Source organism: Lithobates pipiens, unplaced genomic scaffold, assembly GCF_037356315.1.
Source record: "Lithobates pipiens isolate NorthernLeopardFrog02 unplaced genomic scaffold, aLitPip1_a1.2 Scaffold_8, whole genome shotgun sequence".
Lineage (NCBI taxonomy): Eukaryota > Metazoa > Chordata > Amphibia > Anura > Ranidae > Lithobates > Lithobates pipiens.
This window is the reverse complement of record NW_027507903.1, coordinates 284,956,652-284,974,232: the sequence shown is the minus strand read 5'-3', so window position 1 is coordinate 284,974,232 and position 17,581 is coordinate 284,956,652. Positions and strand designations below refer to the sequence as shown.

At 44.5% G+C, this 17,581-nt stretch overlaps 1 protein-coding gene and 1 pseudogene across 1 annotated transcript in view; both read right to left on the bottom strand.

Moving 5' to 3' along the window:
• Positions 1–2,091: 2,091 nt before the first annotated feature.
• LOC143962068 (large ribosomal subunit protein uL4 pseudogene) lies at positions 2,092–11,205 on the bottom strand (annotated as a pseudogene).
• Positions 11,206–15,660: 4,455 nt separating this feature from the next.
• LOC143962799 (sodium-coupled monocarboxylate transporter 1-like) overlaps positions 15,661–17,581 on the bottom strand; it is a 57,652-nt gene continuing 55,731 nt past the window's right edge. Inside the window, exon 15 of the mRNA XM_077472260.1 lies at positions 15,661–16,149. Within this exon, the coding sequence (XP_077328386.1) occupies positions 16,009–16,149 (141 nt within the window). The 3' untranslated portion in view covers positions 15,661–16,008. The remainder of the gene's footprint in view (positions 16,150–17,581) is intronic.

Sequence of the window (17,581 nt, the reverse complement as noted above, 5' to 3'; positions counted from 1 at the left end):
TCAGGAGCATGCTGAACGGAGCACCCAGCGACCACATCCGACTTATGATCAACTTTAATGTTAGGCATGGGCATAATAGGGTGGACTTTGGGAACCCATTGAGCCCAACGAACTTCCTCAAAAGATCTGGAAATGCTGATCAGCAGGGCTGTATTGGCAGCCAAATACATTTCTAGATTGGCAGCAACAACAGGGGGAACTTCACCTTCCTGCACCTCACTCATTTGCTCTTCTTCGCTATCACTCCATCTCCCGGTACAAGAGAACGTGTTATAAAAGAGTACTCTTACAGGGATGTAGTTGCGCTTGGCACGTGCCTTGACTAGCACAACTGCGGCATCCCTTTTGATGGCCACAAGCATCACCCCACCCACGGGAACACCACTGTCACTTCTCGCTGGCTTACCCGGCTCTGGTAATTTCCTTCTGGGAACGACCATGGCCTCGAGGAGCGATCAGTCCACTGGGCTCTGGGGAAGTCCTCTAGGCAAGGGCAGCAGCCTCCAGCATGACTCTGGTGATGGCAGGTTGGCTCTCGATATCTCTCCCAGCCGGCATAGCAATTTTCCTGTCCCAATCCACCTGCAGGATCCGTGGAGGTAGAGTTGGGGAGACATCCTCAAACAAGTGCTCTCCATAGTGTCCACAGACGAACCAAGCCCTCAACTGCGTGGCCAGGCCGGAACATTTTCCATAGATCAGTCCCAAAACCGCATAGCCTCCAGCCATATACGTGGCAAGCTTCAGTGTATACCGCACTCAGGTGTCAGTCAGGACAGGTTTTGCATCGCTCGGACTGAAACAAACACCCATAGCATACTTTTTCCAATGCACCATGTCTCCTACAAACTGCACCATCTTTCTCTCCAACCCACAATTAGACACACATGGCAGCACTTCCTTATCCTCCTCAGCAGAGCGGGGAATCCTTCCCCTGCCAACAGATTAGTGTAAATATTCTCTGGGAACTGTGGCATCTGCCTTCTTCATGCTGCGGCATGCCAAAACTGTGCTGGAGTCCATTTTGGAATCTGCATTAAAGTGCACTGGTGGGCACTTGTATACTGCACTGGTAGGGAATTGTATGCTGCATAGGCACCGATATGCTGCACTGATGGGCAATGATAGGCTGCACTGATGGGCACTTATAAACTGCACTGATGGGCACTGATAAGGCGGCACTGATGGGCACTGATACGCTGCACTGATATGCTACACTGATGGGGCTGCACTGATGGGCACTGATATGCTTTATGTTAATATTGTTAAAGTTATTGTTAATATTTATTTTTGGAACTTAATTCTGCATAAAACATTTAACAGTGTAATTTCATGAGATCATTTACAAGGGCTTGATTAGGGGCGGGGCATGGTAGGAGTTGGGTGGGGCAACTGGTGGTGAGTAACTATTAAGGCCTGGCTAGTGGCTCAGGATAAATACTATCCCATGAGTAGCTAGTGCTCACAAGCAACCCACTAATATTATGTTCCTTTGTGGTTACAATGAAATCTTATTTTTCTCCTCAAACATGGATGAATCACTGTCTATAATACCAGGAATCATAACCTTATGATTTTTATATAGTGCATACCTTTAGTCCTGGATCAGCAAGCATGTAGCAATTATTTTGCAATGTGGGGGCAGATTGAAGGAAGCTGTGGAAAGTAAACATCCCCAAACTTCATTTCATAAATAAAAAAGCTCTGCAGCCCCGTTGCCTGGTGCATGTGTTTGCAGATGAATTGAGAAGTAAACAGGCGGAAAAAAATAACTGGCAGAACTCCCACTACGGTACTCAAAGCACAAAAGGTGAGGAAAGGAAGAAATAAAATATTATTTGTCTAATGTATATAAACAGTGTTACAGCAACCATTCAGGATTCTTGACAATAGGCAGTAAAAGAAAACAAGAAATGTCCCTGTTAGTGTACATTTCCTACATAAACTCCTATATTTGCAAGCGTGACTTGCTTGCTCAAGAATATAAAAGCATTTAGGACATTTTAAAATACAAGTATTGCTTAGTAGACAGTATTTCAGAGAATTACCAGGCCAGAAGATAATAGTCTGTGATCTTTTTCTCATTCTGTCCTATACCTATAGAAAAATAGGGGTATTCCAGATATTGAAAATTCTTACTGTGGCATTCCAGTATGGGCTCCTCCATGTGAAAAGCAACACAGTGAAAGCACTGCATACCCATAACTCACGTCACATATTTGTAAATGACAAAAGGTTGCTACCTCCTGGAAATAACTTGGAATGTTACCATGTTAACATTCCATAACTATGGAATGTTACTTTCACCTCTAAAAGGTTCAAGTTTTGAAGAAAACATAGCCTGGACGACTCTAATATATTTCCTTAATTAGTCATCTGTTTTTCAAACCTTTAACACTAAGTGCGCTTTACAATTACCTTCTGACCCTAAGATTGCTCTCCTGAGCATCATGCCTTAGGAAGTGGTGTCCCCAGCTTCTAAACTGCTCCTAATACGATTGCTGTTTATAGATTGCAAATCCATTGCCTAACTAGGATCGCTGGTACAAATCCTATCTGCCTGGAGTTTGCACGTTCTCCCTGTGTCTGTGTGGGTTTCCTCTGGGTACTCCGGTTTCCTTCCACACTTCAAAGATATGCTGGTAGGTTAATTGGCTCCTGTCTAAATTGGCCCTGGTATGTGTTATATATGAATGTGAGTTAGGTACCCCAGATTGTAAGCTCCTTGAGGGCAGAGACTGATGTAAATGTGCAAGATATTTGTAAAGCGATGTGAAAATTGACGGGGCTAGAAAAGTACAAAAGTAATAAATAAATTAAACATTAGGTAAATAATGGTTATCCCCTAACCCTCTGACTATTCTGCATTCGAGGAATTCTGTAAATGTTATTTTATACAGAGAAAAACTAACATATCAACACCGAGACTGCCAAAAAATCTAGTTTCCCTGGTTGTCTCTCCCTTCCTTAGCTCTGTCTTATTAAGAGTACCTATTGCATTCCAAGGAAAAACCTCCACCCTGGTGTTTATTATTGTAAGTGCTCTTTTGAACCTAGTCACTTTATGCTGGATATAACCTGAGCTGTATTGCCAAAATCGATATTGAGTTTGAATGTGTAACTTTCTGTTTTGTATGGCGAACAGTCTGTACTTTATTGTTTTCTCTTTTCTCGTGTATGACAAATGGTTTATAACTCAATAAATGTTACCCGATTTAAAAAAATGTAGGAGGACTTTATCTCACTCCGTCTCCCCCTCTATATTTTTCCTTACACCTACTGGCACATCAAGGGACAGCTCACATGTAAAAAGCAATAAAGATTGACCCTGACCAAAGTGATGCTGTATTCTATCTGGAATGGGCCTCCATAGGAATGGTATGCCAAACACGGGAGAGGATAGGACACACCATTTAGAGTTCAGCTGCAACTTACTCATGGGTAAATCAGAGGGGCCACTCATGATGACATCCACAGGCTTTGTCCCGGGCATCAGCAATTCTTCAGGATGTCAGATTTATCTAATACTTGCCATCTTATACAGAGATTTATGTAAAAATAGTTTGGATTAGCTTTATCCCCCTAATTTTCATAGTTGTATTAAATCCATGCACATATTGATTGGGTTCGAGGGGGGACTTGAGGATAATAGGATAATATCAGTTTTAACTGCAGGGAAGGTGTGTGTGATTTTTTTTGTTTGATTTTTTAAATTTGCATTTTAATAAATACATGACTTTCTTATCTCCTCCCTGCTTTCCTTTTATTCACTCCCTTCCCCTTTATTCTCTTCTCTTATTTTTTCACCTTAAAATACATAACTTTACACTTTCAATTTATGTTTTCACCCACTTTTTATTTTTATTTTGCTTTCTTCTTTCCCTCTATCTATTCATTTTGTCTTTCCACTCTCCCATCCCTTGCTTCTTTTTTTTCTTCCTTTCTGCCTTTCTCTCCTACTTTTCTTTCCTATCATACCATATTTTTTTGTTCTATTCCCCTTTTTCTGTTTGTCTCTTCCTTCTTGCTCTTTCACACATTTCTTTCTTCCTTTCCTCCACTCCCAATTTCTTGTCCTTCCTTTAAATTCTCTCTATTATCCTATTATCTCCTTTATTTCCTTCTGCCCTTCACTCTTTTCCTTCTCTCCCATTCATCCATTCCTTTCTTCATTTTCTCCATTTCATAAATTTTTTTCCATTTCTCCCCTTTCCCTAACCTTATTTCCTAAACAGGGTCTTTTACATTGGATGCAACGGCAGTTTATTGTCTTACCCTTACTAGCACGCATACGTTGGGAAGCATAGACCTTCTTGATGTCATTACACGCTTTGAGCTTCTTTAAGCGGCCTCCTTTGTCTTCTTGTAACTTTCAACGTTATCTTCAACCACCAATGGACCACCAATGGACCACCAATGGAAATTCTGGGAACTCCTCAATGCAGTGACCTTTAGTGTTGAAAATATTTTTATTGAAACATTTCAAGTAAAAACAATAAAACAGTAACCATCATGAGGCAAATGCAAGCAGGAACAGTAACAGGAGTACAATTACGGGAGGCCGACTAATGACTATCGGCCACAGCCGGTGCCTGACGGGAAGCTTGGAGAGTAGAGAAGACGGCCTGCTCACCGATCCACGAGGCCACAGTAGTGAGAAATACTCATGGGTTACTACATGAGGCAATATTTAAACAATAACATAAAAAAGATAGAAAGAAAGAGAGAAGAGAGAGGAGCAAAGTGAAGAGGAGCAAGGCGGTAGAGGGGAAAGCTAAATAGCAAGAGGAGAGGAGAGGCGAGGGGGAGGAAGGGGGGGAGGGGGAAGGAATATGGGTAGGGAGGGGGGGTAGGGTAAGAAAGAAAGAGCCCACAGTGTCCTTATGCGTTCAAGATTTGGTTCATTAAGGTGTCAGAGGAAGAGAAGCGGAGCCAGATCGACCATTGAGAAATAAATTTGGCGTAAGTGTCATTGTCCAGTGCCAACATCTCCTCCATTCTCATGGTGTCATTCATAATCGACACCCACCGTGACAATGGAGGAGTGGTCGTCGTCTTCCAATAAGCAGGTATCAGCTGTCTAGCAGAGGACATAAAGAAACGGAGCAATCTTTGTCTCTGTGATTTAATAGACCCGGGCAGCATAGAGAGTAATGCAATTTTCGGAGAGATATGAACCGGAATATCAGCTAAGAGATTATAACATTCAAAATCCTGTGTCCAGAAGGTCTCACAGTCCCACCAGACATGCATATAAGTTCCGACTGAAGCTTCACAGCGCCAGCACATGGCTGGGCTAGACGGGAAAATCCTGTGTAAAGTAACAGGGTCCCTGTACCACCTGGACAATAGTTTGTAGTTCTTTTCTTGGGAGTAGCAGGAGATGGTTGACTTATGTGTGAAATAAAAAGAGGTTTGCCATTCCGGCACAGAGATGTCTTCACCCAAATCCGCAGACCACAGCCTGGTGTAATGTGGGAGTCGATCATGTGCTAAAGTCTTTAGTAGTCTATATAAGGAGGATAGTAAGTGTTTGGGAGTTTCTGGGAGCGAGCACAGTTCCTCGAAGTTGGTAAGCTTGCGATGTATTTGAGTGGAGGAGTGTAGGCGTTTGGCAAATGTGGACAAATGTAGGGCCGTGAGCCAATCTCTGGAGTCTGCCACGGAGACCGGGGTCCCCTGAGAGGGATGCACAAATGTGCGGGCTTGCGGCCATTCTGTACGCTTAAAGGGTCCTAGGGAGGCTGCCCCTGTACTTTGTGGTAAAGCAGGATGGTCAAAGAGGGACGTCAAGGGGCCCGGATCAGAGGAGAGAGTGGTGTTTAGCCCCGTCTTGTACCACAACGTCAGGGAGGCCAAAGTCAGTGGGGACAAGGATGTCAAACGAGAGTAGTCCTGTTTATAACCCCATGGAAGAGCTCGGAGATCTACAGGAGAAAGGTCCTGTTCAACAGACACCGAGGCCTTGCAGGAAGGGCGAGAGAACCATTCTACGATGCGAGTCATATGAGCGGCTGTATGGTAAGTCTCAAAGTCAGGGAGGCCTGTTCCTCCCATAGTCTTCGGGATCGTTAGCAGTTTAAATTTAACCCTGGGGAGGCCCCTGTTCCACATGAATCTGATTGCCAGCGAGCGTAGGGAGATAAAAAATGATTTGGGGACGTGGATGGGGATTGTTTGAGATAAATACAGGAACTTGGGTAGAGTGTCCATCTTTAGGATATTAATCCGTCCGAACCAGGGCAAGGGAGATCCCCCCCACTCCGCAAGGTCCTTCCGTATACGGTTAAGCAGGGGGATATAATTCAGGGAAAACAAATCAGCTAGGTTGGAGGGTATAACGACCCCTAGGTAAGAGATCCCCTTGGCCTGCCATTTAAATGAGAAGTTGGATTTCAGAAGGGACAGCGTGGAAGGGGTAAGGGATATGTTAAGGGCTTCTGTCTTAGAGATGTTGAGCTTAAAGTTACTATAGATACCAAAACGTTGAAATTCACTGAGTAGGGATGGTAAGGAGATGTGTGGATTCTGAATATACACAAGGAGGTCATCAGCATACAGGGAAAGTTTGTGATGTGCAGACGGAGTTTGAATACCAAGAATGGAGGGGTTTTATCGTATGGCACAGGCCAAATGCTCAATGATGATGACAAAGAGGAGGGGGGACAGGGGGCAGCCCTGTCGGGTACCGTTTGCAATGTCAAAGGGAGCCGATGTGGTACCGTTGACCAGGACCGTAGCTGAGGGTCGGGAGTATAGGGACATAACTTTAGAGATGAAGGGAGCTCCGAGGCCAAGTTGTTCTAGAGACAGCTGTAGAAACCTCCAACTGACCCTATTGAAGGCCTTTTCAGCGTCGAAGGATAAGAGGCAAGCTCTCAGGCCTTTACGTTGGATCAGGGATATGAGATGTATCGTCTTGGTGGTGTTGTCCCTTGCCTCCCTGCCAGGGACAAACCCCACCTGATCATTATGAATAATTTTAGGTAATAGAGGGGACAGACGGGTGGCTAGGACTTTTGCGAATAGCTTAATATCTATGTTGAGCAGGGAGATGGGCCGATAGCTGCTGCATTGGGATGGGTCCTTGCCAGGTTTAGGGATAATAGAGATGTTAGCAGATAAAGATTCCTTGGACGGGAGGTTAGAACTGTCTACCGAGTTAAAGGCTTTCGTCAGAAGGGGTGCAAGCTGGGGGGCAAAAGTTTTGTAAAACCGGGGTGTAAAGCCGCCAGGGCCCGGGCATTTCCCCACTTTAAGGACTTTAATAGCCTGTAAAAAGTCAAAGGTAGTAAGGGGCTCGTCCAAGGTCGCTGCGTCCTTAGTGTCAACAGTAGGTAGAGCGGTCTCCAGGATATAAGCCTGTGTGGGGTCAGAAGATGGAGGTGACCTAACTGGGGGGGTCGCATGCGGAAGGTTATAGAGCTGTGAGTAGTATTGCCTGAAGGACGCAGATATCCCAGAGGTGTTAAACGTTTTCGTATGGTCCGATCGAACGATGAAGGGGATAGAATGTCACGGGGGTCTAGGATGAATGATCCTAGCCAGGTGCTTACCCCACTTGTTTGCCAGTGAGTAGAAGTGGTTCCGTGCCTTATCCCTGGCGATCAGGGAGTGCGCGTCTAGGAGCTGGAGTAGGTCCCTGTGGGCATTGAAAAGCTGAACAAAAACAGCCGGGTCCAAGTCCTTTTTGTGAAGGGGTTCGAGGTCCGCAATGGTAGTAAGGAGTCTGCGTATGTCATGGGCTCGGGCCTTTTTAAGGCAAGAACTGTGTTGTATAAGGGTACCCCGGAACACACATTTAAAGAGTGTCCCACTGGTTCATAGGGGAGGTAGTGTCAGCGGAATGGTCACCTATAAAGTCTTTAATGGCCTTAGAGACATCCGCCATACACACGGTGTCCCGCAGCAGATTGTCGTTAAGTCTCCAGCTCGCTCCCCGAAGAGTAGCAGGGGGGCGGACCAAAGTCAGGTAGACAGGGGCATGGTCGGACCACAGAAGATTACCGATCGAAGTTTGGAGAGGTGTGTCAAGTAGGGATTGTGATATGAGGTGGAGTGAGGAACAGAAGACTTACCCGTGGATGTGTCTGCGGATGGGGAGAGGGCAACGTTGAGATCACCTCCAATAATGAAAGTTGACCCTCCAAAGGAGGATAGTCTGGTGAGGACCGAGGAGAGGAACCGAGCCTGGCCCACGTTCGGCACATAGATGTTAGCCACTGTGAAAAGAAAATCATTTAGTTTCAGTTTCAGAAAAATATAGTGACCCGAGTCATCTATGAGAGAGTCTAGAACCTCCGGGTTAAAAGATTTATGAAAGGCAACAGATACCCCCTTAGATTTGGCCTGAGGATTAACACTGTGAAACCATTGCGAGTAATATCTATTGCGTAGGGCTGGGATAGCTCCTGCGCGAAAGTGCGTTTCTTGAAGCAGCAGAATTTTCGCACGCTTCTTGTGAAAATGGTAGAGTGTCTGGCTCCGCTTTTCAGGCGTGTTGAAACCCCTACAATTAAAGGAAGCAAAGGTTATGGAACCGTCACTAGCCATGGGGGGGTCGTAGGGAGGAGCTCAGAATCAATATAATAAGTGGCACCATGGGCGAACCCTGATGGGTGTGGGAGAGGGAGTAGAGGTCGGGCAGGGGGGGCAAGGGAAGAGGCAGAGGGTGGGAGGGTACAAGCAGAGGGAAGACGGAGGGAGGAAAAAAAGTAAGAAGAAAAGACAGCATAACAACCTCGTATAGGGAGTAGTAAGAAATATAGGCAGGGTTACCCGTTCCCGATAAAATAAACAGGGGTATATAGAATACAATAGCTGTAAACATCAATCGTGGGAAACAGGCCCAAGAGGTCTGGTATAGAAAAATAGTGAGCAAAACAAAAACAAAAAAGGCCACTAGGTGGCTCCAAAAGGGAAGCAGCATACAGGAAAAAAGCCTGTCATAAAGGCACAAATCGGTGCACCCCACGACGATCAAGGGAACACCGTGGGGCGCACAGCAAAAATAAATTTAAAAAAAAGGAAAAACAAACAAATAAAGAACCCGTAAAGGGGGGGGAGGGGGGCGAGGAGCAGAATCACCAAGCCGGGCAGCTCCCAGCACCCCGGCCCCACGGGTAAACCGGAGTCAGTTGCGACCTGAAAAGTAAACCAAATAACATAACAACGTAAATTATTCTAGCGGTCATCAATAAATGCATTTGTAAACCGGCATAAAATAGAAACATCTAGAGGAGACATAGCAACAACTGGTAAGTATGTCAAGGGCAACCCAGGGGGGGGGGGGCCGCCACAGATAGTTGGGTGCGGGAACAAGTCCCGAGATCAATCCAGGAACAATCCAATAAGGCATAACTGAGCACCCCAACTATAAGGAAAAGGGAGGGGACGCACAGCAACAGAGGGCGCAAGAAACATACAAAAAACCTGTAAACAAAAGGGTTAATCAACAGTAAAGCTATTCGACCCGTTCGGGTCCAAGCACATCATGGGGGAGGACCCCAAAAGTGAAGAAAGAAAACAGGTCCGGGTGGGCCCGCAGGCACGGGTCAGCCGTTAGGATCTTGAGGCAACGGGGATCGAGGGGTGCGCCTGCGACCTTGTTTCTGCCACTGCGGAGTGTAGGGTAGACCAGGTGTGGTCGGAGCAAACGGCCAATCGGGCAGCGTGACTTGAGGCAGTTCAAGTGTACTGAGGAATGTAGGCAGGTCCCCCAAAGTACGGAATATGGCGGTTTTACCCGCGTGGTGCCCTCGAAGGTGGAACGGAAAGCGCCACTGGTATTTAATTTGTCTTGCTTGTAGGAGCTGCGTGAGGGGTCTCAGGGATCTCCGCATTGCTAGAGTTCGGCGGGAGAGATCAGGAAGGAGCATGATAGGCGTGTCGTTGAATAGAATCGACTGTTGTGTGCTGGCGGCCCTCATAATGTCCTCCTTTATTTTGTAGAAATGGACACGGCAAAGAGTGTCACGGACAAAGGAGGGGTCAGGGGTGCGAGGACCCGATGTACGGTGCACCCGGTCCAGTTCGATTGGGTCATCTTTGGGTCGTTGGAATATCTGGTTAAAGATGGCTGTAACCGCAGCAGGTAGATTCTTGGGGTCAACCGACTCAGGTATCCCCCGTATGCGTATGTTGTTGCGGCGACTGCGGTTTTCGAGGTCATCCTGCTGATATGAGAGTTGCTGGAGCAGGACAGTGTGGGCATTGAGGATCTGGTCGTGTGACTGTATAGTGTCCCGCAGGCCATCAACCGTGTTGTCCACATCATCAAAGCGTACCCCCACATCTTTTCTCAAGTCCGAAATCTCCTTCCGATATGTTTCCTCAATCCTATGCACACAGCGTTCAAAGTCATCTTTAGTGGGAAGGGACCTCAGGTAGCCGTGCAGGGATCTGATTTGCGATTCCATGTCCCACCCATCCCCCGATCCTAGTGAGGCATTCGAGCGGCTTCTGGTAAGCCTGGGGGAGAGGGCAATGTCCTCGGGGTGTGAGAGTAAGTTGTGGGAACGCACTTGAGATTGCAGGGTCGGTTCAGAGCGCGCTGGGGACGGAGGAGCCGGCGGCTCTTTAGATGCTGGGTGGTGCTGTGAAGACAACCTTCCATGGCCGAAGTAATCATCCAAATCCCCTCCTGGGTGACGGCTACTGCCGCCCCTGTGCGCCTTGGGCTTGTCTTTCCCCATGGAGCTGGTTGTGGTCCGGTTTACGATCTAAAAACGATTCCCGTGGGGCCGGGGGGGCCAGGAGCCGAGTGCGGCCCGACTCAATGCAGTGACCTTTAGACATGATGAGGACAGGCAGGGCTGAAGTAGACAGTGCAGATAGCATATCGCTTTTAGGGTTACATTGACTGTTCAGTGCTAGCGTCTCCAGGTCTTCTCAGGGGCAAACATACACCCTCCTTGGCACATGTTTCCAAACGCACCCTGGCTGGAATGGTGCATTCCACTGCGGCGGACGCGGGGAATACGGGTGACAGCCCTTCCAGTTCCCCATGATTCGGCACTGGTCTAGTGACCAGCAAGCTCGCTCACTGCAAATGACTGCCTGCTGTTATTTGCGCAGGTTGGTGTGAACAAAGTTGACTATATATGAACGTATAGGAGCCTTGAACACTGCGGGCATAGCCACATTTTTGCCTGACGTTTACTCCTTTTTGGATTACACTGTGATCAAAGGACTAGCGCAGGACATGCTGATGGCCAGCTCAGGGCTGCTGCTCAATGGTAGCCACAGAGAGAAAAAGGCTCTTCTCTTTGTTTTAATACCTTTCATGTCCCTTCCTTTTATATTTTTTCCCATACATACTCCAATCTTTCCCTCTCTTGTTTCTTCAGTTTTTTCCTTACCTGCAAAATTTTCATTCCTTTCCACTCTTTCTTTCCTTCTCTTCTATAATTTTCTTCATCCTTTTATTGCCTCCCTTCTTTACTTAGGTTTCTTTTCCCTCACTTCCAACCCTTTATTTTCCGTTTCCTTCTTAGGCCGCGTACACACGGGCGGACTGTCTGACGGACTTGGTCCGCTGAAACGTGTTTCAGCGGACAGTCCGCTCGTGTGTGGGCTTCAGCGGACTTTTTCAGCGGACAGTCTGGCGGACTAAGTCTTTCGGAATTTCCGTAATATTGTCCGTCCAACTTTGGTTTCAGCGGACAGTCCGCTCGTGAGTAGGCAAGTTGGACGGACTAAGTATGGCGCATGCTCAGAAAGGATTTACACGGCCGAAGGTTGCATTGCAGTGTATTGGACGTCGTATTTCTAGTCCCGTCGTACGTGCTGTACACGTCATCGCGCAAGCTTTCAGCGGACTGTCTGTTCATCGTGTGTGGTCAAGTCCGTTCATTCAAAAGTAGGACGGACTGTCTGTCGGATTGTCTGACGGACTTAGTTGGCCAGACAGTCCGCCCGTGTGTACGCGGCCTTACTTTGCTTTCCTCTTTTATTCTCCTTCTACCACCATTATTTTATCTGAACCATCTATTGACTGCCTTTATTTTGCTTCCTACACCTTTCTTCCATGTATAAAATTGGGTTTGGGCTATATATTGGTACTTCCTCCATAATTAACATAAAAAACCATAAGAACCTTGGGGACTGTCGGGTGATTGCCAGCACTCATCATTCCAAAGTGGCTCACCTGGTGATCATTTCCTGCTCATCAGTCCAGCCTACAGCCAGCCCCTTCTGCCTATTTAAACTGCCGTGTTCATTCCTGCTGTGCCTTTGCCTTGGTCAAACATATCCGGAGACTCTCTGATGTGTTCCTGTTGAAGAATTGCCTGGCTGACATCCCTTCTGGTTCCTGATCCTGTCTGCTGCCTCAGACTACGCTGATCTCTGGCTTCCTGATTTACTGGCTTGTTCTGACTAGCCACTTTGGCTACCAAACCCTGGCTATGTTTTGACTAAGTTTACTATTTATACCATTTTTACCATTTTATTAAAAGGTGTGATTTGTACTGTATTTTCTGCCTCTGTCTGATTCATGGTTCCTGACAATATGTAAGAAATATATTATAAAGTCAGTGCTCATATTGACTGATGCAGTATAAACTTTGAAAATATTTTTTTGCTAGGATTGGGATTGGTCGACACATTTTACAAACATTGCTTCCTCAGGACCTCTGTATCTTGACTGCAAAGAAAATCGGCCTATCCAAGAGAAAACACAACAATTAATCATAATAAATAACATTCAACATGATATATAGCAAACCTGCTGTGTTCATCTAGATCAATTTCATGCCATGTTTATTCCCACTATCGATCCTCCAGTTCTCATCTCTTCTGTCTTTAGTTTTACTTTCATCTTTCTCTCACTTTTTTTCTTGCATTTCTTCTCTATTGTCAGGGACTGGTGCAACCAGAAATGTATGGACTGCCATAAAGTGAACCAAATGCATGAAAGTATAAATAATATGATTTATTAAAAGATAAGTAAATAAACAAAAGTAGACACACCTCCAATATGGCAAACAGTAAACAAACCAGCAACCAACTACAGTGACACACAACAAATGAATACCAAAACTAAATGTATACACAGATGTGGAATACAAACATAACCGTAACAAGCCAGAGTCATACATGGGAGATCAAGCAGGTAGAGCTGGGAGCAAGACAGGACAGGGAGAGGGTAACAGGAGACAAAGAGAACAGGCGGACAGGATCAGGCTGCAGGGCAGGGGTCCAGAAACCCTGGATGCAGGGTTCAGGAACACAGGATATGAGGTTCAGGATACAAGAACACAGGATTCAGCAAACACAGGTCAGGGCACAAGTATGAAATACCAAGGCAATGTATGCATGTAATCACCAGGTTAAAATATACCTCCTGCAATCGGTATCAGATGATGCCTGATTGCAAGAGATGATGTCAGCTCCTGACTGACAAGACCCACCTACTGGTGGACACCGGAACTGTAGTCCATAGGTCTGAGAGCCACAGTGCCACCAGCAGGTGTAACCTTTCCTGACATCTATCCTCCTTTTTTCCTTTCCGCCTTCCCTCCCCCATACCATTATCTGATTTAATCACAAGTAAACAACTAAAACAAAAAACAACTTCATATTTTCTGGTAGTCAGCCAGGGCAATTCATGTATATTTGAGTATATGAAGGAAATGCATAATCAGAAGTTACATTCAGTGTATAACACACGTCAATCACATTAGTATACCTATTGATATAGACAGTCAAAGCTAAAAGCAGACTCACACTTTTCCTGTAAATAAGCTTGACTCTGTCCTTTCTCTTCCAGAGCCTCCCAATTGGTCATTTAATGTAAGGGGAAGCCTTACAAATCAGCAGGGAGGTTCAATAGGTGGGAGGGATGAGGGAAAACTTGACTTAAACAGGAAAAGTCAAGATTTACATACAACTGCCTACATCTCTGGATCGATTGATTGTTCTGACATATGGGTTTTACTGAAGATAACTTCTGCTTATTATTTTTTTAATTACATGCTTTGTAATAAATGCATAATACAACTAAATTAGAGGGAAGGGGTGGGTGCATTCCATCATCCTCCAGTAAATTACCAGAATCTCTCCTTATATGTGGTACCAAACTGCTTTAATATGTTTGGTTTTAAGTTTGTATGTTTCAGTGTGTCTAAAAAAAATTCCAATTCAGCAATGACATCAACGCATGTGTGTTTAATTTCAATTCGATTTTCAGACCAAAATTTCATTATCAGAGATTCAGATGTATACGAATTAATGAATGGACCTAGTAACAAATGTCTACAAATCAGAAAAAAAATGTATATAGAAATTAACAAATGCATTTGTTTCATTTAAATGACATCACATGATGCAATAGTAGTTCGGGCCCATAGGAAAATGAATGTCATTTTCTAGTTTGTTTGATCATTCAGATAAGAATAACAAATCGATTTGAATTTTGTTCCATTCATTAATTCGGGAGGAACGTCACGGCAGTAGATATTGTCCAATCTGCCGTTCCATTACTCTTTTTGGGTAGACTAGCGTCCACAAATATCAAATCCTTCCAGTTCAAATCCATCCAATTTGATAATATATTGAATATATAGAAATATTCCGGAAAAGCTGCAACATTTTTAGAATCCACATGAACCAACGAATATGCGAAACTAATGCCAAAGAAACTAAGCAAATTCTAAAAATTATCAGGGTCAACATAATGAACATGATGAAACAAAATCCCTCAATAAATGGATGCATCCCAAACAAAAATAAAATTTCCGACATGCACATGTCTAATGGTAGCCCCATATTTCTACCCACAGGTTTACTGAACTGAAACTCACTGAAATTCATAGTAGGAGAAATCAGGTTCCTTATAATTGGAGAATAAAAAAAAGTAGAAATATAAGTTATATATATATATTCTAATGTACACAGTACATTCAATAAATGTGCAAAATAATTCAAACAACAAGCTAGGCACAATTCAGAAATCGCTACAACTAGTGGTGCAGCATCAGTCAAGGTAGCCTAAAAGGGGATTTACTAAAACAGGAGCTCCACTCGAGAAGGCCTTATGATGACTAGTCACTGAAAAGGGACAAGGTAAGTTTATTTAGATTGCACCAATGCAAATTGCTAGACATAGTGGGAAGGATAGAAAAGAGAGAAGGACAAAGAAAGAAGAAAAGAGTAAGAAAAGGAAAAAATACATAAAAAAAGGATCTTATTTCACAAGGATATGGGTGTTAAGGGGAAGGGAAAGGGTAAGGGGAAGGTAAGGGCTGGGGGGACATCTGTAGGACCTGGCCAGGCGTTGGTTCTATTCCTGTTTACATGGACAAGTTAAAGTGAGAGAAAGAAGTGATTGAATTTCATGTGGCTATTATAGTCTAGCCAAGGAGTCTTAAGAAATTGTGCATTAGTGTCATTGATTATTGCAGTTAGTTTCCTGTACACCATAATGCCCATCATTCTCTGTTTCACCTCTGCAAAATTATTAGTAGGTTGTTTCCATGCTTTAGTCAATGCTTGTTTGGCAGCCAAGAATACAAACCTTGCCAATTTTCTTTCATAACTAGCATTTTTTGAAGACGTTCAGCAATAACGGTCCCATATACTATTATAACTGGTTTCCTTTAAAGGACCATCTCAGAAGCTAAATGATGACAGCTCCATAAAGACGCAGGCACAACAAAGCACATTTAAGTCTTATTTATAAAAAGTAAATAGGAATAAAATACATAACAAACATAGAGAACAAGTCAAGCTACAATTTATAAAATGTACAGCAATAATCCAAAGCTCTGATACAGTAGGAATGATTTCCCTGAGTCAATATATTTGCAGTTCTGGCAGCACTGCTGCCTCTTAACATTTTCTCTACGAAACCAGTTCTATAAATTTTATATATACACAAATATTTTTCTGGAGCAAGTGTAACAATACACATGAATATTCAGTGTGTTTTTCAACATCAATTGCTGTGCCATAAAAATCATTTTCTTCTTTTGTTCACACACTGTAGAGCACAGCTTGGGGTCAAAGTCAAGGATTAACACCATTCATCTTCTCATTTTTCTCTGTGTTATGCATTTCCATATGATTGAATGCAGGGTTGTCTGTTCCTTTATCCTCATGAAGATCAGTATCTTGACGTTTCCAGTTAAGCATTTCAACTTTTTCTTTCTGCAGAAAGAAAGAAAAGTTATGTATAGACAGAATGTACACATGAAATCCATAAAAACAATCAACATTCCTCTCTTTAGTTTTCTCAAAGGAAAGTAATAACAATTTATACAAGAATCTTATCATTAAAGCGTAAAGGTAACTTTTTAAATTAGAATATTAAACATGTTACACTTATTTGCTCTGTGCATCTGTATTGCATGAAGTGGCCCCGAAACTCCTATTCTGAAGTCCCCTGCCGGCAATCTTGGCTCTTCCTCTGAAACCGCCTGCTATGCTCCTGAGTGGCTTGCAGAACAGTGGCTCGGGAGCAAGCCTGCTTGGGTGCCCCCCACAAGCTGCTTGCTCTTGGGGCACTCAACAGGAGAAACAGGCCTGGAGCGCCGCTGGTGGACCAGAGAAAAATAGGCTTGGTGCTGCTCTGTGCAAAGTCGTTGCAAGGTAAGTATAGCATGTTTTTTTTTCTGTTCTGGCCTCATTTACACAGGCAAAAAAATGCTGCTTTTAATGGAATTTGTTCATTTTTTTTTTTATGCCTCTGAATACAACTCCATTTCAGCCAATATATCCATACATATTGTGGCATTTAAAATTCATATTTTACAGCAGCATTCAGCGGGGGGGGGGGGGGGGAAGGACCATACCTGCATTCGGAGAGGAGCTTACTGGTATCATTTACACACATAAATGCACATAAAACTGCACATATTTGGGAACATTTATTCCAGTGGCTAGAATAAATATTCTGACCAGTAGAAAGAGTTTACGCTAAGGTGACCAGATGTCCCCGGTTTCAGGGGACAGTCCCCGGATTGAGGACACTGTCCCCGGACCAAGTCTGTCCCCGGTTTTGTCCCCTGGATTTGACTTCAACAGGAGCTGGGGCACTTTTCAAAAACAGTCAGTGCAGAATAAAAAAAACAAATCTGAATTGCACACCCCCGCGCCTACTTGCTTACGGGGGTGCATTTTTTCCATTATCTGTGTCCCTTTCTGATGTGCTGGTCGGAGCGGGTGGACTATTTCTTCAGTTTCCGGCACACGCCGATTCAGCTCCTGTCCCCATGTTCTTCTGTCTTGGCTCAAATCCCACCAGCCGCCTGCCTGATTATCTCCTTGCCTTCCCCGGCAGAGTTATTTTCCTCCGCTCCCCACCCTGTAGTAGCCGGGGCCTGGAGAGTGAGACCTGAGTGGTTATAAGGACAGTGGCAGAGGAAGTGACGGGCAGAGAGATGCAGCTGAGCTCAGTTGATGATGTCCAGCAGCAGGAATAGAGGGGAAGAAGATCCAATCGTGGGGCTGCCAGTGCCTTCAAGGCTTCAACACAGGTGTGCTTTGGGGGTGTCTGTGAATAGACTACATTGCACTGTGTCTGTCTCTCTGGCATAATGGATGGTATCAGAACTCGCAGGCACTTATTGGTTAACAAAAT